General features: G+C 38.2%; 2 protein-coding genes across 2 annotated transcripts; both read left to right on the forward strand.

The window, feature by feature from the left end:
* Positions 1-6: 6 nt before the first annotated feature.
* pfkfb2b (6-phosphofructo-2-kinase/fructose-2,6-biphosphatase 2b) lies at positions 7-13,631 on the forward strand. The gene is made up of 16 exons (XM_054616231.1): positions 7-92; positions 2,109-2,200; positions 2,824-2,949; positions 3,800-3,896; positions 5,360-5,426; positions 5,601-5,675; positions 6,913-6,969; positions 7,127-7,251; positions 7,471-7,678; positions 7,965-8,111; positions 9,210-9,314; positions 9,409-9,538; positions 10,188-10,250; positions 10,346-10,410; positions 11,176-11,343; positions 12,736-13,631. The coding sequence occupies exons 2-16, from the start codon at positions 2,116-2,118 to the stop codon at positions 12,799-12,801; spliced, it is 1,584 nt and encodes a 527-aa protein (XP_054472206.1). The 5' UTR covers positions 7-92; positions 2,109-2,115; the 3' UTR covers positions 12,802-13,631.
* Positions 13,632-15,202: 1,571 nt separating this feature from the next.
* Positions 15,203-19,961, forward strand: yod1 (YOD1 deubiquitinase). Its single transcript, XM_054617494.1, has 3 exons — positions 15,203-15,227; positions 17,741-17,953; positions 18,394-19,961. The coding sequence occupies exons 2-3, from the start codon at positions 17,746-17,748 to the stop codon at positions 19,092-19,094; spliced, it is 909 nt and encodes a 302-aa protein (XP_054473469.1). The 5' UTR covers positions 15,203-15,227; positions 17,741-17,745; the 3' UTR covers positions 19,095-19,961.
* Positions 19,962-21,681: the final 1,720 nt, after the last annotated feature.

Consider the following 21,681-nt stretch of genomic DNA (forward strand, 5'->3'; position numbering starts at 1 on the left):
GCGGGTTGCAAACTCTCGGTCCGGTAGATCGAGAGATCCGCGTCTGCAGAGGCTTTTTCCAGCAGGACTCCTATTATTCCCACATCTACCAGGTAAAACAAATATTAATATCATGCCGTTTTAAATGCATCCTGTATAGAAAATATTACAGGCGGATTATGTTATGTCATAAAATAAAAAAAAATCATTTTGGATTATGTTATTATGTCAGATTTTGTGTCGCATGAACTCAGTCACCCCGGTTAAAGAGGACATTATTGCACTCTCATATGCGGCTTTGTGAATACATTGCGTTCAGCCTGGCGGATTTCTTTCCCTTTAAGAGATGATGTGGCAGCATTTGCATCCTTTTTGGTTACATTACATTACAGTACATTGGTTGATGTAAACAGGGATGTATTAAATATATATATTAAAGCCATATCCAGAACATATTTGTAGATAATCCACATCTACAGTGGGTACGGAAAGTATTCAGACCCCTTTAAATTTTTCACTCTTTGTTTCATTGCAGCCATTTGCTAAAATCGAAAAAGTTCATTTTTTTTCGCATTAATGTACACTCAGCAACCCATCTTGACAGAAAAAAACAGAAATGTAGAAATTTTTGCAAATTTATTAAAAAAGAAAAACTGAAATATCACATGGTCATAAGTATTCAGACCCTTTGCTGTGACACTCATATTTAACTCACATGCTGTCCATTTCTTCTGATCCTCCTTGAGATGGTTCTACTCCTTCATTGGAGTCCAGCTGTGTTTAATTAAACTGATTGGACTTGATTAGGAAAGGCACACACCTGTCTATATAAGACCTTACAGCTCACAGTGCATGTCAGAACAAATGAGAATCATGAGGTCGAAGGAACTGCCCAAGGAGCTCAGAGACAGAATTGTGGCAAGGCACAGATCTGGCCAAGGTTACAAAAGAATTTCTGCAGCACTCAAGGTTCCTAAGAGCACAGTGGCCTCCATAATCCTTAAATGGAAGAAGTATGGGATGACCAGAACTCTTCCTAGACCTGGCCGTCCAGCCAAACTGAGCAATCGTGGGAGAAGAGCCTTGGTGAGAGAGGTAAAGAAGAACCCAAAGATCACTGTGGCTGAGCTCCAGAGATGCAGTAGGGAGATGGGAGAAAGTTCCACAAAGTCAACTATCACTGCAGCCCTCCACCAGTCGGGGCTTTATGGCAGAGTGGCCCGACGGAAGCCTCTCCTCAGTGCAAGACATATGAAAGCCTGCATAGAGTTTGCCAAAAAACACATGGAGGACTCCCAAACTATGAGAAATAAGATTCTCTGGTCTGATGAGACCAAGATTGAACTTTTTGGCGTTAATTCTAAGCGGTATGTGTGGAGAAAACCAGGCACTGCTCATCACCTGCCCAATACAATCCCAACAGTGAAACATGGTGGTGGCAGCATCATGCTATGGGGGTGTTTTTCAGCTGCAGGGACAGGACGACTGGTTGCAATTGAAGGAAAGATGAATGCGGCCTACAGAGATATCCTGGAAGAAAACCTCCTCCAGAGTGCTCAGGACCTCAGACTGGGCCGAAGGTTCACCTTCCAACAAGACAATGACCCGAAGCACACAGCTAAAATAACAAAGGAGTGGCTTCGGAACAAGTCTGTGACCATTCTTGACTGGCCCAGCCAGAGCCCTGACCTAAACCCAATTGAGCATCTCTGGAGAGACCTGAAAATGGCTGTCCACCAACGTTCACCATCCAACCTGACAGAACTGGAGAGGATCTGCAAGGAAGAATGGCAGAGGATCCCCAAATCCAGGTGTGAGAAACTTGTTGCATCATTCCCAAGAAGACTCATGGCTGTACTAGCTCAAAAGGGTGCTTCTACTCAATACTGAGCAAAGGGTCTGAATACTTATGACCATGTGATATTTCAGTTTTTCTTTTTTAATAAATTTGCAAAAATTTCTACATTTCTGTTTTTTTCTGTCAAGATGGGTTGCTGAGTGTACATTAATGCGAAAAAAAAATGAATACTTTCCGTACCCACTGTATGTGCAGGATTCTGTTATATCAGAGATGCATGGGATTAAAAGACTGCATGACATTTACCTGACTTTTGTTTTTATCAAACAAGACTCAACATGTCCAGCACTCAGATAGACAACGGCTCTGCAAACTCTGCAGAAGCCAAGAAAGCAGACATGAGAATGACCGAGAAGAAGTGCTGTAAGTAGAGTCCAAGTTTCCCACAATAATTAGATTTTAACAAGTTCTTCTGCATGACTGCTTTAAAGAGTCTACAGGTGCTCTTCTTACATAAAGCCTTGTATTGTTCACTCTGGCATCGATTCACAAATAGTTTCTTAATCATCTCTCTTGGACACTGCAGCTCCTTCGTTTAGACTCCAACCTACAAAAGACAATGAAATGACAAAGTGAATCTCTGTAGAATAAAACATAAACGAGTGTGACACCTTCCTATGGTTTTCACTGCTCTTTGGGAAATTGCTTTTTTCTCTCCAAGGACGTTTCTTTCTCTAATTTCTTTAGATCCTGTCTTTGATCCCAGTCCACTCATTATATTTTTGTCTAAAGAGACAATTATTTTAGTCCAGTGAACACATGGCCTAGATATTCATTTGTCCTTTAAGTATCCTGGAAGAAAATTGATGCAGTATTTTCATTGGTTAAGTTAAAACACAGCCTAACAGTACGTTTACATCTATTTACCTTAAATTCTCGGCCTGTTATGCAGCTTTTTATCATGCAGGTGATTAACATTAGAGGGTCAGACACTTTAACTGTGTAGGGTTTCTGTTAATGTGCTTGTACATCCGTCTCCTGTGTAGCGTGGGCCTCCTATATGACAAACTCTCCAACGGTGATCGTAATGATCGGCCTGCCTGCAAGAGGGAAGACCTACATGTCGAAGAAACTCACACGTTACCTCAACTGGATCGGAGTCCCAACTAAAGGTAGGTAGTACATGACGTGACAAAAACCTGTTTTCTCTCTGTGTCTCTGTCAATTTTTCCCAATTGTAAATCAAAGTCAAGCTTACTCGACATTTTTGAAATCATAATCAATATGGCCATCTTGTTTTTCTTTCAAATATTTCATATTTAACATTAAAAAGTGCAGTATATTGTGGTCTACAAACTGTTCCTAATTTATCATTTTTAAATCAATATAATAAATCAAATTTTATCTAAAGATAAATCAAACAACCTTACCAATATATAGAAGAGAATCAAAATATATTTTCCAATAATATGTCAAGGGTTAAAAAATCAGGACATGACGATATCTAATATATTGATTACAGGTAAAATTGTATATTTATACTTTCAAATACTTTGTAATGATGGTCTAAACGTTATTTGTATTGGTTTATCAAGCAACCACCAACCACTTTGATATGACATGTACATTTTAAATGTACATAGCCATCAGTATGTGAGAGTATTAGATTTGGCATCAGTTTCTTTGTAATAGTTGTAATGGGCGGCTGTGGCGTAGTGGAGAGCAAGGTAGTTCTCCAATCAGAGGGTCGGTGGTTCGATACCCGGCTTCGGCAGTCGATGTGTCCTTGGGCAAGACACTTAACCCCAAGTTGCTCCTGAAGGCTTGCCATCGGTGTGGACTGGATGTTGCATGAATGTTAGTTAGAGTCTGATGGTGGCACCTTGCATGGTAGCCTGTCATCAGTGTGTGAATGGGTGAATGATATGTAATATACTACTGATTGTAAGTCGCTTTGGATAAAAGCGTCTGCTAAATGACTGTAATGTAATGCCATGTTAATGTTATTTGTTCATTTTTCAGTGTTTAACTTGGGCGTGTACCGCAGAGAGGCCGTCAGAGCTTATAAGTCCTATGATTTCTTCCGGCATGACAATGAGGAAGCCATGAAAATAAGGAAGTAAGTGCCACTTTCACAAAATGTGCTCATCGTGAGCTCTTGATTCTGTCATTACACAGGACATTCATATATAATCTATCTATCTATCTATCTATCTATCTATCTATCTATCTATCTATCTATCTATCTATCTATCTATCTATCTATCTATCTATCTATCTATCTATCTATCTATCTATCTGTGAGGAAAGCTGCAGCATCTCTACAGTCCAGTCCAGGCCTTTACTTCAAGAGTTTGTGTTGACAGTGTAATGGCTCTTTCAGATTTAAATTTTTCTTTTAAATATTAATGACAACATTCCCCCCAGATAACATGGGTCTGTTTGGTATTCTGCAGCCTCCACTGCTGCATCAATGACTAAGCTGTTTTTACACCTACAGTCAATATGGAGACTGAGTCAGCATAATGTTCATACTACCTTGAACTGACCCTGATATATAGGTAATGTGCACGCGTAGACACACCACATGACAAAGTATCACCCCCAAATTCTTCTGGTTTATATTCACATCAACTGTAAAATCCCTGCTTATTTCTCAAAAAGAGATTGCGGATAAAGATTACAACTGTATCTCTCTCTTTCCTTCATGCTCTTATCCAGCAGTTGTAATCAAAATGGAGTTTGGTGTTCATGTCTTTCATGAAAATGCAACAGGCACTTGACAGCATCTCAGTGCGGAATTGTGACCTAGATATTAAACAAGCTGCCGCTGTCACTCTGAAGCTGACACAAGCCCGCCAGGATCCAGCGTGTTGCATGGGTATCCAACCTGGGTCAAACGGTAGCTGTAGAGACTCTGTCTTTCTGAATTAGGAAGTATCCGCTGGGTCGGGTTAAAGGAATAGTTCAACGTTTTTTGCTATCTTGCCGAGAGTTAGAGTAGACTCTCTGCAGGAGAACGACTAGGCACATTTCCCAAAGTGTCAAACTGTTTCTTTAACTCTTAGACACCATTTTGTGTTGTTCTGTTCAGTAAATCCCTCAGGATTCTTACAAGGTAGACTAAATCAACCCTCAAAAATATTACTTTTTGGCACAGTAAGGTCTATGGATTATCAAACATGTAACCATGTTTCAGTGCTTTCAGCATCACATATTAAATTCAATGTCCCTCAATTTTGTTGGGGTGGCAGCAGAAATCTAAAGAGCTAGTAATCTCACAACCATGGCAGATAAAAACTAAACTAGACACCACTAGGAGGATATTGGAAAATCATTTTTTTTGTGTTTGAGTTTACTGATTCTTTAACCAAGATTCTATCAATATCCCTTATGCAAAAATACTTAAAATTAGACATTTGTCTTTTTCGTGTCTTTTTCGTCTACTTGATGTACAAAACAAACATTATTCATATGATATAACACTACTAATTATTTTAATTATTTCAGTAAATGGTAGCATACTGATGGTCTATCTGTGGACTGTTTTCATGTATGTTTTTCTCTCTCTCACTCCCACAGGCAGTGTGCTCTGGTCGCTCTGCAGGATGTGAAGGCGTACCTGTTGGCCGAGGGAGGTCAGATTGCGGTGAGTCCTCTCTCTCTGCCTCTGTCTCTGTGTGTCTCATTGTTGACCCATTTCCAAAAGCTAAACAATATCCAGAACGGATAGAACGTTCATCCTAAACTGTCCTTCCAACATTTTACCAGAGTACATCCACATCCTACATGAAAAATACCTTTGTGTTCCTTCCTTTTTTAGGTGTTTGATGCAACAAACACAACAAGAGAACGGCGTGACCTCATTCTAGCTTTTGTGAAGGAGTATGCATTTAAGGTAAGATTGGCTCAATTGTGTTCATACTTTGCAATTATTTCATCTTTTCCCTCATGGGCTTTGCTGGAAATTACACATCGATATTTAAACACTGTGCATAGAGCAGTTTCCTGGACTTTAAGTGAGACTACGCAACTTTGGTTTGGCCACTGTGACCACAACTGATTAAAAGATAATGACTCATTAAATCGGCCTTTAACTCCCTTATTAAAGGGACATTATTTAGAGTCAGCTGCTTTTGTGTATCTGTAATACCTTAAAGTGTGGTGTAACAGGAGCAAGAATAGAAGAGGAGCAGAAAGGTCAACAATCGTTTTAATTAATTAGTCAATCAATTTAGTTGAGGACATAGAAATAAAAAAGGAGTAGAAGGGACATTCCCATTCAAATCAATGTAGCTGGGTGGTCAGAGCAGCGGCTATTTTTATTTGTAACGTTGCTTTTGTAACCGATGTAGCCGGCAAACTTCTTTATTAACTACACAGACTTACAGAAAGATGCGGATGCTTCATCCACAAACTCTTGTCACCGCATTGTAATGTGACAACTTTTTTGGCTCATTTTCTGTAACCAGTTTAGCATTAAGTATTGGGTAGCTTGCTTGCTAAATGTCCAATGTTACACTAGTTAGGGAAAATGAGCTGAACAACCGGCTGGCAGCCAGCGGCAATGCCTTCCGCCTCACATGCTGCTGCTCTGGAGAAGGACAAGCTAGTTACCTAGGTAACTAGCCAGACAATTGCAATTTTGTACTAGTCAAATAACCACAGAAAACAGTTCAATGCTAGTTCTACTCCCCTATTTCTATGGTTTAGAAATTCTTTTGAAGGTACCTAGTGGAGTTTTTGACCGCTAGTAACACTACAGAGCAATGGTTTTTGGAGCGATGCCCATTATGATTGCATCTCCATCTTGTGCTCAAGGACGCAAATGCGTTTGCAACACGATACTCAGTTCTGCTGCCAGTTTCCCACTACTCAGCTGATTGATAGTTAGAATTTTCTGGTAATGCAACAATAAATGTAGCAACACAACAGGAAATGCAGAGAAGTAGACTTACAGCTAGAAAACATGGACATAAACAATGCAGGTTTTTAAAAAATGTCATCAAATTGAATTGAAATTGTTTTCATGTATATATATATTTCATTAGGAAAGTAGCATGGCGTTGATTCGGTGGACAGTTTCAGGAAGCTTTTTCACATGTTGACCCTGTGAGCTGCCCTCTTTCCAACAGGTGTTCTTTGTGGAGTCGGTGTGTGACGACCCAGAGGTCATTGCTGCTAATATTCTGGTATGTTCTCATGTCAGCAACGAGACTCAAAGGTTTTCCTGTGACTTGTTGCCTCGGTTAAACCTCGTAATCTATTAATATTCACGCTATCTACAGTGTTATGTGAGAACGGCCGTGCTTGCTCGCATTGTTTGAATGTGCTGCATACCTGTGACAGGAAGTGAAAGTGTCCAGTCCAGACTACCCTGAGAGACACAGAGAGAGAGTGATGGGCGATTTCCTCAAACGAATCGAGTGCTACAAGGTCACTTATCAACCGTTAGATCCTGATGATTACGACAAGTAAGAACTGATCACTTACTTCTCCTTCTATATATGTTTTTTAAACATCACTTAATACTGTTTCCAAAAGAAATTCAAGATTATTCATATAAAGCTTTTTATGGATTGCATCTTGAGTATCATTTGGTGGAATTACAGTTGCAGTTCAGAAAAAGACCACTAGATGGTGTTGTTAAACAAATATTTGACTCACCTCCAAAGATCTTTTGCCACCTGCAGGGACCTGTCTTTCATCAAGGTGATGAACGTGGGCCGGCGTTTTCTGGTGAACCGCGTTCAGGACTACATCCAGAGCAAGATCGTCTACTACCTCATGAACATCCACGTGCACTCTCACTCCATCTACCTGTGTCGGCACGGAGAGAGCGACCACAACGTTGAAGGCCGCATCGGAGGAGACTCTGAACTTTCTCCTCGAGGCAAACAGGTGCTCTTTTCATAGTCCTCATTTTTATGAACTGCAAAACCGGCGTCTTCTGAAAACCCAATAACAAGCCTCTCTGAGGGAGATCAGATCAGTGGGATAAGGTGCACTTTACTGCAATATTATGAACACCTGAGTCATAACCTTTATCACATCTAGTCCTCTCCATTTTCTTGTCTCTGTCAACTGGACATGAATCTAATTAAGCAGAAATAATCAAAAATTAACGATGAAAAGATGATGAACACACAAATGATTGGAAACCTCTCTCTTCATCTCTCACATCCAGTTCGCCAGTGCCCTGCGAGACTTCATCGAGGAGCACGAATTGTCGGATTTGAAGGTGTGGACGAGCCAACTGAGAAGAACCATCCAGACAGCCGAGGAGCTGGGCGTCCCTTATGAACAGTGGAAGATACTCAACGAGATTGACGCGGTCAGTATCTTAATCTTCTAATATCCTGCATTTTACAATTCTATGAATCATTACAGATTCACTGCGCTCTGGTTTTCGATAGAGAGGAACTATATTTTATTTGTTTTTTTCTGAGATACTGTAGCAGGAGGAAAGGGGGGTTCCTAATAATATGTAACACAATATCAGTTGTTGAGGATGTATTCATGTTAAATAACTTAAGTAAAAGCACTAATAACTTGCTCTTAAAAAACTTTTTTTTAACTGAAAATGTTACTTAAGTAAAAGTATGAAAGTGTTATAAAGACAATGTAGTTAACATATTAGTACTCAATGTAGAAAAATGGCTTCTTGCAATTGAAATTCTGTCAATCGATGAATCTATTATTATTAGGTTAATTTATGAAAAACATCTATTGAATAGCTATTTGAATGCACAAATCTGAATTTGTAAAGTAACTAGTAACAAAGCGGTCAGAATATTATAGTCAAGTAAAAAGTACAATATTCTGAAATGTAGTAGAGTAGAAGTGGCATGAAAAGAAAAAGACTTTAGTACCTCAAATTTTGACTTGTAACATTCCGTCACTACGCAATTGGCAAAATGAAAAAGGCTTCAGTGTAGAGGTGAGAGCAACAAAGCCACAAAGCATTTCAGTGCTTTTGCTCATTTTCAAGCATTGAGCAACATCAAGAGGAGAAACAAAAGTGCTAAAGAAAATGAAAGTTTCAAGACAATTTGGCAATCTTAGGCAGTGCATCGAGGGAAGCCTTTTTATAGTCGAGAATATTAGTTAAAACGCGGATTAGTTTTAACCTCACAAGGTCTTCATAGTGATGGAAATATGACGATTACACCTGGTACTCTATTTGAAATATACTACAAATATATATCATTGCATCACATGTGTAATCAGTCTGTATGCTAGTCTTGAAACATGTGAAACTGACCTTCTTCTCCATGTGGACTATATTTAAATTTTGCCAAGTCATGTTTTCTTGGCAGCGAAGTAAAACAATGCTGCGGAAGCTTTTTGTATGTTTTGCAGTGAAAGGGCTCCCACTCACCTCTTTATTTGTGCTTTTGACATTAAGACCAATGCTGTTATCCTTCTCCAGGGTGTGTGTGAGGAGATGACTTATGAGATGATCCAGAACACGTTCCCAGAGGAGTTTGCTTTGAGGGACCAGGACAAGTACCACTATCGTTACCCTGGAGGGGAGGTGACCTGACAACACTCCTTTACATACTTTTATTTGCAACAAACTGAATCATCTTTGTTTCAATGTGTCCTTCTTCTCTCTCTCTCTCTTTCAGTCCTACCAGGACCTTGTTCAACGCTTGGAGCCGGTTATCATGGAGCTGGAGAGGCAGGGCAACGTGTTGGTCATCTGCCACCAGGCTGTCATGCGCTGTCTGCTGGCTTACTTCCTGGACAAGAGTGCAGGTCAGATAAACAGATATGCACACACACATACAGTACCAGTCAAAAGTTTGGACACACCTTCTCATTCAATGGTTTTTCTTCATTTTTTTTTCTACATTGTAGATTAATATTGAAGACATCCAAACTATGAAGGAACACATATGGAATTATGTGGTAAACAAACAAATGCTCAACAAACCAGAATATGTTTTATATTTTAGACTCTTCAAAGTAGTTGAATGAGAAGGTGTGTCCAAACTTTTGACTGGTACTGTATACACATATGAAATCCCAACAGCAGATGATAAGACGAATTTGTTTACATTACATTACAGTCATTTAGCAGACGCTTTTATCCAAAGCGACTTACAGGAAGTGTATTCAACATAGGTATTCAAGAGAACTACTAGTCACCAGAAGTCATAAGTGCATCTCCTTTCTTAAACAAGCATCTTAAAGCATAAGCCAGAGCAAAAGTATAGTGCAGAGGCAAGTTACTACGAAAACAATAATTGCAACAGACTAATCCGAATATAGTAAGTGCTACAAACTACTACGAATAGGATAAGTGCAGTAAACAAATACAAATTCAATAAGTGCAGCGAACTGATACGAATACAGTAAGTGCAACAACTAATACGAGTGCAATAAGTACTTCTTCATTCCATAGAAGATCTGCCGTACATGAAATGCCCGCTCCACACAATACTCAAGCTAACTCCTGTTGCATACGGTAAGCCTTCAATCAATATTACACCATAACCATAAATATTTTTCCGCCTTTTATGCATGTTTTATTAAAAATGTATTCCATCTTTTATCCTCTAGGTTGTAAAGTGGAGATGTTCTATCTTAACGTGGAGGCAGTGAACACGCATCGAGACCGGCCTCTTGTAAGTCGCTGTGCATCGAGCTGAAACATCAGATTGTTGCATAAATGTGCATTCAGCATTATTGAAGTAAAGCTTCAAATGTGATCGTGGATGCAAAAAATATTTTTTATTGTTTACTTACACAGTAATAATTCAAAATTGACCAGCAAATCTTAACATATAATCCGATGTCTAATAGGCTTGTTGTGTCTGCACTTCATCCCCTGTTTGAGGCTTTGCTGCCTTGACTTCCTTTTCTGTATGCCCGTTTTGTAATGTTCCTTTTTTATCTTTAACCCCTAATTAATCCGCCTGGCTTGAGCTGCAAACTAATGAATGTTAGATCAGTTGTTTAATTTGGTTTTATTTCACCTTGATTGAGGCAATGGCTGGTGGCTCTACCTTGCTTGGCTGATCTAATCATTTATTATTTTCCTGGTTTCACCCTGATATGAAGATTATGTTTACTCTTTGAAAGACTGCTTTGTGTGAGCTACTACTCTCATTTTTTAAATCTTATATTAATCTTTGTTTGAGCAGGTGTTCATCTGTCCGTGCTATAAGGACTGCATTCTTACGCATTAATATTTAGTTTGTATGGTGGAATAACGTGGTAGAAACAGTGTCTGTCCCTTAAAACAGCTTCAGTTGACTTCCCTGTTGCTGTGGATCCATGTTGATAGGTCGGCTAGCTTGCTTGGCTGTGTCTGGTCAGGTGTTTCCCCTTTGGTGTATTTTCCCTGATCTTTTTCCCCTTAACACTTGCGGTATCTCATCTCCTGCCAGGATAAAATCCCGAGGGACTCTGCTCTCATACATCGGCGGAATAGTTACACGCCCTTGTCCAGTCACGGCCAGGTCAAGCGGCCCAGGCTCTACAGCGCGGGCAACCAGCCCTGGCTACCGCTCGCCCCCACCCCATCAGCTCTGATGCCAGAGGGACGGCAAAGCCAAGTTAGTGCCGTAGTCACAGGCTCCCCCTCTGTATCAGCCACCGTCAACTGTACTCAGTCACCCCCCACCACAGTTGTAACCCTGTGTTTGGGATTCCCTCGCCCTCAGTTTGGGATCCGCTCGATGATTTCGTGTCTGTGTTGAAAACGACGTACATGGAATCCATCTTTCTCTATCTATCTCTCTCTCTCTCTCTCTCTCTCTCTCTCTCTCTCTCTCTCTCTCTCTCTCTCTCTCAGGGCATGTCTTGGATCTTGAATGGGTCTTTTTTTATGTTGCGCCCTGTCTGTTTCCAAAGTCAGATGTTTGTCTTGCATGACCTCTGCTTCACCTCTGGGCTGTCTCCGGCTTGAATATGCAGAACAGCACGTCTACTTTTATTATTTAGCCTTTTATGGATAGAAAAAACACACACACATCAAAAACATATTGTACTTTAACTTTGTTACAAGTACACATTGTTAGCTAAAGTTAACCTTCATAAATCGACAGTGATGATTCCAATTTTTATATACTTACAAAAAATAAAGAGCAATTTGAGAAAATTAACACAATATACAAATGAGAGATGCAAACTTTCAAAAGAATATGAAATTTTAAAAATGCATATTCATTTTTGTACATGTTGTGTATTTGTCGGCCTTGCCTCATGGGTACAGTGCTTCAGCCCCTCTCCACATTTCTATCTCTCTCTTTCTCCACTTCCTCTAAACCTCTCTTACAGCCTCGGACAGGAAGCAGTTGTCTGTGAGTATTTTTGGAGATTTAGTACAAGTAGCCCGCCCCTTCATTTTCTTTCCCACAATTCAACTCATGTCATAGTAACCCATGTCAATTTGTTGTCACAGTGGTGAATTTTTTTTTATGGTTATCAATCTTTCGGTTTCCCTAACCTTCCAGCCACCTTTGCACTTCAATTAGAACAAAAGCTGCTGTCGGCTTTGTTTCATCTCAGTGGCCTTATCAAGTAAACTCTATCTGTCGCTGATTCTATGGTAGTTTAATAAATGGCTGCAATAAAGTCAAACTCTTTGATGATAGTAATTGTTAGACACCTAGATATATTTCTAAATGGGAAAATAATGTAGGAAATATCCAGGTACTTAAGTATTGATTTCTTTGTTATTGCATAACAGGAAGGCTACTATATCATGCCAGGAGCCAATCACACATGGGGTCAGAATATCATTTATAATTAATCACTTCTTGGGAATGTGCTAAAGAAGAGTCGCCACTAATGTGGACTGCCACATTGCTATGACCTAATGTTTTCAAATAGGAACTTAAAAGACTCCTGGCCCCCCTGGGAGGCTGTTAGCTTCCTCGAATAGTCTTTGCTGCTGTATATGGCATTAATTTGTGAACGTCAGTGACATTTTCTTTTTCTTGAAGGAGTCCCTGTGCGAAGGAAGCGACTTTGACAGCCCCGAAGAAACTAGTGGCTGTGTCCGCTTCTGAGTGAAGATGAAAGCCTCTTCCTTTATGGCACAATGTGAGCAACGGGTTTGGGTTCAGTCCTAAATCCGAAGACTTTTTGGAAATGATAATCAGATTTTATGAGGTCACTTTTTGGTCCTATCTATCTCAACCTCTCTGTTTAACTTTACTCTGCATGCAGAGGCTTTGAACTGGAAGCCTTATCATTAGTACCATTTAAACTTCTGCATGTGCGACATAATCAATCAAACATAAAAAAAACAGGCACCTAATCATCATTGTGAATAATATATACTACTTTACTGAACTTTAAGTATATTGATAGAATGAGCTCTTCTGTATGAATGTAACAAGAACAATTGGGCGTCATTATGATGAAAGCCAATTTTCAGTATTGCAACTAGAATATGTTATAAATGAATTGCAGTAAAAATATTTTTATAATAAAAAATACCTTCATCTACCATGCAAACAAGCTGTAGATCTTATAAAATGTATTCCTAGCCATCATCTGTTATGTCTTCTGATATTTATTTGGTTTGGATTTGAGAGAATGTACTTTTCGGGTTCTGAAGGAAATTCAAATACTGAAATGTCTTGTTAGATAAAAATACAACATTGCTGGACAAACTGTGTACCAGCAGCAGATAAAAAAAACTTTGTTTTCTGCCATAAGCTGCCATTTCATAATGTTCACAAGCTAATGTTATCTGTTACAATGTTCAAAACACAAAATACTTTCATTTTTCTTACTAATAATAGACAGTGGCACAAGTTCCATTCTATGACTGTGTAAGTTTTGACTGTTGCTAAGTTTTTTTTTGCTCAATCAGCCTACTTGTGCCTTTTAAGCGGACAATAAAAGTGAAATTTGAAGTGACGTGAATTTCTTCCCCGTAGAAATGAAGGAAACACTCGGCACGTCATCTCTTCCAAGTGGTTATTCTATTATTTGTGGCCTTCATTTAATTGTTCTTTGTTAAATGCAAAAATTGTTTCACAATCCTAAAAGAACAGAATCAAAAATATAGAAACAGCTTTGCTTGATAAATATTAGGCCTCGAAGATTGGAATCAAGGGCATTACAGTACATGATAATGGGATAAATTATGAAGTCAACTGTAAGCAGAAAGGACTGTAATTAATTGTTTTAAAGAACTGGAAACTTGTCTTTTGTCTTACGACCTATACATCAGTAAAGACCCCAACTATAGTACCAGTCAAAAGTTTGGACACACCTTCTCATTCAACTACTTTGAAGAATCTAAAATATAAAACATATTCTGGTTTGTTGAGCATTTGTTTGTTTACCACATAATTCCATATGTGTTCCTTCATAGTTTGGATGTCTTCAATATTAATCTACAATGTAGAAAAAAATAAAAATAAAGAAAAACCATTGAATGAGAAGGTGTGTCTAAACTTATGTCTGGTACTGTATGTACTTTAATGTTTTGTTCAGATAAATAAACTTGACATATTAACACCAATCTTGTAATTTTTTTAAGGATAAATACAATTGCCATATGTAAAAAGCTAACTTTAGGCTATAAAGGAACTTTGTTTGCATGAGCAACAAAGCTGTGATGGCATTTTGAAGTCTCTTTTTAGACCCGTAGAAGTATTAAAATGTATAGTTGGGGTCTTTACTGATGTATAGGTCGTAAGACAAAAGACAAGTTTCCAGTTCTTTAAAACAATTAATTACAGTCCTTTCTGCTTACAGTTGACTTAATCATTTTGTAAGGTTTTACACCCATCTATCCCATTATCATGTACTATAACGCCCTCGATTCCAATCGAGGCCTAATATTTATCAAGCAAAGCTGTTTCTAAGATACGATAAGATAAGATAATCCTTTATTAGTCCCGCAGCGGGGAAATTTGCAGGCTTACAACAGCGTAGAGTAAAGTGCACACAAGAGACATAGTAGAAGAAGACAAGATAAAAAATAAAATAAAACAAGTATTATAAATAAGCAATAAAAAAAACAGTAGAAAAAACAACAATAACTGAAATATTATATTTACAGACAGAAAAAAACCAAAACTATTTTAACTTTTTTAACTATTATTGCACAGTGTAATGTGTAATGTATTGTATTCTATATGTTTGATTCAGTTCTTTTAGGATTGTGAAACAATCTTTGCATTTAACAAAGAACAATTAATGTTCAGTTTATTTATCTGAACAAAACATTTAAGAATATATAATCTTGTGTGTGCCATGAAAATCCCCCATTGGCTTTCTGTCAATGCCTACTTCTGGGGTTTGGCCTCTAAAGAGACGAGCTCGTATTAGGTAACTTACGGTAAAGGCCGCGTTTTGTCGAGCAGAGAGCGTCACGACGTCATGACGTCAAGTGACGTCGTGAAGACGTAAAGTGACGTTCTACACATCCGTCTCTCACTGGATGTTTTTTTGTTTGGACTGCAGACAACAGCAGGTAAATACAAACAAACCTCGTTGGCATGTCATTTAATATACTATCGTGTATAACTCGACAGGACACAGAATAAACCAATGTTTACCTTAAAACGCTGTCAAACGCGCTCCATGTATAGCTTAGCATGCTAGCTTTAGCTCATGCTACATGCTACAATCTAATAGCTTTGTCTGCCACTCAGGACCAGAAACCTTGTTATGTGTGTTTCAAAAAACGTGCATGCTCAGGAGACCTTTCTCTTTAACTCCTTTGCTGCTTTTAGAGTTGTGTAATATAAATATATACATATATATAATGCATTTGAGTTGCTTGGCAGGGAGCTGCTAGCTGCTAGCTTAGCCAAACAAAGCAGGGTGTCTGTGTCACGTGGTTTACCTCTCTGCTGCTCATCAGCACTTTAGTTGTTTTGCAGGATGTCCATGTAGAAAGTAGCTGACAGTTAGGCTAAAAAACACAAGTAGCAGGCTAGTAAATCTAGCATATAGCTGCTTTATTCAGAACTAATGCTAAATAAAGTATTTTGAGGTGTTGAATGCATGTTTTGTGAAAGGGTGTGACCATGTTTTAGTAGTGTTACAGATGAGGAACTACTCCACTTTGTAATTATTATCTTATTATGAGTCACTTCTTGGTTATAAACACTTTCATTGTGTATTTATTTTTTTTGTATTGAATCACACTTTCATAGAAAAACAAACATTTAACTTTTTCCCCAAATAAAGTTCCATTCCTCAGTTGAGGTAAATATTTGAGTCCATTTCAAATGATGCACTACCTTTTTGTTTACTTATGATTAAGTAAATTGTATGATTATGATTGCTTGTTTATAATACTTGTTTTTCTTTTACTATGTCTCTTGTTTGCACTATATCTATGCTGCTGTAATCCTGTATATTTCCCTGCTGCGGGACTAATAAAGGATTATCTTATCTTAACAGTCACTGATTGTCTGACTTCTCTCTAACTCTTTGAAACATGTTCTCTGTCAAAGAACTGAGAGAAAAAAACCTTCACTATGAGCTCCTTTTGAACCAACAAACGTAAAAACAAATACCAGTATAATGCCTGAACAAGCCTTTGTATTATTTATTAAAATAAATAAAGTTCCATAATTTGAATGACAACAGTCTCATTGGCAGCCCTCCACACTAGCTAGTTGCTCAATCGTACATGGGAAGAGAAATGTTTCTAACCGGATTTGAAATTGGTTAACATCCAAGATCTTCTGGCAGTTTGTTCCAGCTACGTTGGCATATTGTCAACAATTGAAACACTTCTCCACAAGTTTAAGTCATTATTCTATTAAAATTTTCAATTTCATAGCATAAGAGATGCTTTTCAGTTTCATAGCCCATTGTGACCTGTTACCTTTTGGTAAAGTGTTTGTTTTAATGTGCGTACTGTTAATACACAAGTGTTTGAAAGGTTCCCTATTTTTATATTGAAAAAAGTTAAACTTAAGTTGCCCGTGAGCAGAATGCTACCTTATCCCAGAAGAAGGGTTGTATCTGATTATGATTATTGAACTAATGGCATATTCACAAATAATATATATCTTGTAATGGCCGATGTTACTATTAAAGTGACAAGAATTTGAACTTTTTTCTTTTATTAACCGATATTGATTTTGGTTGCCTTTTTTAAAGCTGATAAAGAGTGAAGATATTTGTTTACTCTTTATATACTATGGCTTTTATAACACATTATACTATACTCGTTTTCATAACATTTATTTTAAATACTACAGTATGACATGTTATGATACACTATACTATGACATTTTGACATACTTTACTATGACTTTTTTAAGACGTACTATAGCATTACATTTTTGTGACTTTCTTTCATGACATACTACACTATTTGTTGTTATTGCTTTTCGTGGCATGCTAAACTATAATACCTACTATGACTTTATGACTATGTATACTATGACATTCTGTACTATGACATTACTGTATTTGGTTACGTTTTGTTAAGTATTAATGTACACATTATAAGCATATACATAACCTTCAGTATCTCCACAGTGATGATTCTATTTTCTTAAAACTGAATCCCATTTGAGAAAATCCTAAAAATATTTGTCCGTGTTGTACATTACATTTTATTGTCTTGCCTTATGGGTGCAGTGCTTTAACCCGCCCCTTTCCACATTTATCTATGACTCTCTTTCTTGGGAAACTATATTATGACAATTTTTTATGGCTTACTTTTTTTTTTTTAAATGACTTTTATGGCATACGAGCAATATATTTTACTGTTGAGCGTTATAATTACAGCAGCAAAAACAAGATTATGCCTGGATATGAGTATAATTTGATACTTTCCAGTTAGGATTTTATAGTCATTAACAAATTACAAAGTTGATTTAACATTCTTTAGTAATCAAGATGTCCAGAATCTGTCCTCCTGATAGCTACAATCCCTTGACAACAAGTGCCGTGGTTGATGGGCGACGGGCATACCAATTACCTGCAGTGTTACTGACATGTTGTTACTTGTTTTTGTAGGCAGGATGTTGCGGCTTCGCTGTAAAACCAAAAATGGCAGCCACATAATGCAGGGCTTGACTCATCAGTCCTGCGTGCAAGAGCTGAAGACTAAGGTGGAGGAGCTCACTGGTATCCCCTGTGATGTGCAGAAAATCATGGTTGGTTATCCACCGTCCAGCCTTGATCTTCAAAATGGAGACGCTCACCTCAAGGACTACCCCATCAAATCAGGCATGTTACCGAAGGCATTTATTGTATGTATGACTGTTTATTTTTTATTATATGTTTTTAAGACTCACCATTAGTGTAATTACTGGGTTAACAATTTAGTAATTTTTAGAAGAAATAACCATGAAAATGATGGACAGTGTTCTGTGAATTACCCAGAGAAACTGACAGTTTCTGTAAAGAAAAGTTGCTGTTTTTTAACTTTACTCTTTAATGCTATGAAGAACCCAGATTCAATTCAATTCACCTCACTGTGTTGATGTGGCAACAGAAATCTCAAAACGTTGCACACCTCTTTGTTTTGCAATTTAGGTGAACTGACCCTTAAGCTCAACATTTAGATAACTGGATAACTATAAACAAGATACATTTTCTTATCACGCTCTTCTTACCAAAGTCTGACCAGGCTGAACTTTGTTGTTGTTGTGTCATCCTCCCTACAGGAGACACACTCATTGTTGAGGAAGAAAAAAACAAGCCAAAGCCTCCTCAGGATCGTCCCACTGTGACTAAAGTTCCACTCCTGGAAGCTTTGCCCATGCTGGCACGTCGAGTGGTCCCGGCTGACAACTCCTGCCTCTTCACCAGCGTGTATTACGTGGTGGAGGGGGGAGTATATGACCCTGCTTGTGCCCCCGAGATGCGAGGCCTCATCGCCCAGATCGTGTCAAGTGACCCCGCAGCTTACTCTGAAGCGGTGCTGGGAAAGACCAACGAGGAGTACTGCACCTGGATAAAACGTGACGACACCTGGGGGGGAGCCATCGAGGTGTCTATCATGTCCAAGTTCTACCAGTGCGAGATCTGTGTGGTGGACACTCAGACGGTCCGAGTGGATCGGTTTGGGGAGGACGCCGGCTACCACAAACGCGTGCTGCTCATCTACGACGGTATCCATTACGACCCGCTGCAGAAGGAAACGCCCGGCTCTGACGTTCCGCCCAACACCATCTTCTCCACCACGGACGACGTAATCCTGGCTCAGGCCCTCGAGCTCGCAGACGAGGCTCGCCGCAAGCGTCAGTTCACGGACGTTAACCGCTTTGCGTTGCGCTGCATGGTGTGCCAGACAGGCCTGGTGGGACAAAAGGAAGCTCGTGAGCACGCCAAGGAGACAGGCCACACCAATTTTGGGGAAGTGTGAACACTGTTTTGTCCCGTCCCCCTGTCTCTCCCCCCGTCACAAATACAACCACCACCAACCTTGTTCCCCAAATGTCTGGCAACTTTGTTGGTCTATCTGTCAATCTGCTTTTGTGATCCTCTACCTCACATTGTCCAGTGACATCTATGGAGAATCTGCAGACACTGTGTTCAGCCTCCAACCTGTTCAGTATTTCTTTTAAACTGCTGTCAGTTCTCAAAGTCAGAAATGCTACTGCTGTACTCCGATGTCTTTAAACCATCTTCTTAGTCTGTTACGATGGTTTCAGATCTGTTTAACTGGGTCAAGTAAAATATGCAAACCATTCTTAGGATATGTCTTAATCTCTTTGGGTTACTCGATGGCTTGGTTGTATTGATAACGAACCAAAATGGCGTTTCACATGTTGGCAATTCGGAAAATGAACCAAATTGCCAATACTTACCTGTGACTGGCTAAACTTATATTTTATTAAACCTTGCTATCTGGCTCTAGAAAGAGTTTAAGACGACCATTAAGAATTATTTGCACTATGATGTGATCCTATTCACTGTTGTCTTAAGCGCAGCACACAAAGAATGACTGTTATCATCAAGCTGTTCACATAGCATGTTTTTTTTATTTCCCTTGTTTATTGATTTATCTTAGAAACACTTCCAAAATTAAAAATGATAATTTGGTTAATTGTAGATGTCTGAATTGTTCAGCACAGATGGGCTGCGTTCAGGCTAAACTAGATGGATCTTTATTCAAATGTGACATCTCTTTGGATTTACTGAGCTGTGGCCATTGAGGTTATGCATTTTTAAATACAATCCCATTTCGCAATCTGTGATACGTTTCCCTTTTTATTACTTATGTCTTTGTTTCCCCTTTTTTTTTTTTTTTTTTTTTTTTTTTTTTTTTTTTTTTTGATGTTGTGACTTATTTTAGATTAGACAAATAATAATAATGGTGCTGAACAACATTTTAAAAATTCTGTAGCTCTTAGTCTTCATGGGTACGACAGTATTTCAGGAGTGAGATTTTAATTCTAGTGTCATTTTCAAATCACATGCTGTTATTTTTTTTTTTTTTTTTTTTTTTTTTTTTAATACAATTTTTGTTTTATATTGCTGCACATTTTGAAAAACACTAAGAGTGATGGGGTGTTTGTATTTCACACACAAGTCATTGTGAGATTGTAGTGACTAGAATTTGAAATGAGTGAGTATTAGACGTGCTATTGGAGATAAATCCTGCTAACTTAATGCATTTACTGTTCAGGTACAGTCCAAACATAATGTGTTAAGCTTATCAGTATTAACAATTTTTTCGTTAAATTTATCAGCTTATATTTGCTGCCCAAAAGTATTGCTAGTCGGGGTGTTTTGAAAACTATGACAAAAAGTCAATTTTGGTTTGATATGTAGTGCATGTTGTCCAAAAAAAAAAAAACGCCATTTTGTTCCACTGTATGTTTTGCACAAATGGAGCATGTTCTCACATTTTCAGCTCAAGTCAGGCATCATCTCTTTGCTAAGTCCTTTGATACTCACTGCCTACGAGGATGAAGCACTCATTTACTTATTTCAAACCACAATATATGTTTGTGGGAGTATTTTTAACCTTGAAGCCCACTTCATTATGGCCTCATGTTGTGCAGAACCAGTATTTCTGCTTCACATATCTGTGATGGCAATATTTTTTGCCAAAAACAGTTTAAGTTCAACAGCAGAGGACCTGGTTTGTGCTTACTTTGAGATATTATTTAAGACTTAGAGACGGTGTTGGATATTAACAAAAAGGCAAAAACTACTTTTTCTTTTCCTCTGTTACCTTTTTAGATAGTCTATTTCATTTTAACAGTGATGATGGGTGTGTCAGCATTTCTTAAAAGTGAAACTATGAAATGGCTTTGTTGCATTTTGTATTTACCAAGTTCTCAAGACTCTTCAAGGACAATAACAATGAATGTTGCACACAAAGCACTATAGAATAACTGGATTTACTTGATTATTTTTCTTTTCAGTGTTGTCACAATTAAAAGTTATAGCCAACTGTGTTTGTTACGAGTCGTTTTGTATCAACAAATGCTATTTCTTATGTCTGTAGTGATTGTTAAAATTCAGTTCACCTATTTTTCCAATACTTTTTCTAATGCTGACCATCTGTAAACCATCTATTTATAGCTCCTGTTGACAATCTATGGCCACTGGGAATAAACCCTTGTTGGCTAAACCTCACTGATCCTGAGCCATGGTGTTCTAAGGTACATCTACCCTTCTTAATAGGATAATGAGATTTGTTCACTAGCTGTTTGTAACAGCAATGAAAGTTGCTACTGTTGGTCAAAGAGACAAGTTACAAAACAATTAACATATGCAGTTAACATTTAGACCGAAACTAGTTTGTGTTTAGATTTATAAGACGTTTGTTTGATTGATAATGGCCCCCTCTTTTTCTAAACTGTACTTATACTTATTTCCAGATTATGCAATTACTTTTTTTACTTTTTTCGACATACTATATTATATTTACGACGTACTATACTATTATAGAAAATATAAAATACTATGACATATTTTATGACTTGCTACTGTGACTT

Source organism: Anoplopoma fimbria, chromosome 17 (assembly GCF_027596085.1).
Source record: "Anoplopoma fimbria isolate UVic2021 breed Golden Eagle Sablefish chromosome 17, Afim_UVic_2022, whole genome shotgun sequence".
Classification (NCBI taxonomy): Eukaryota; Metazoa; Chordata; class Actinopteri; order Perciformes; family Anoplopomatidae; genus Anoplopoma; species Anoplopoma fimbria.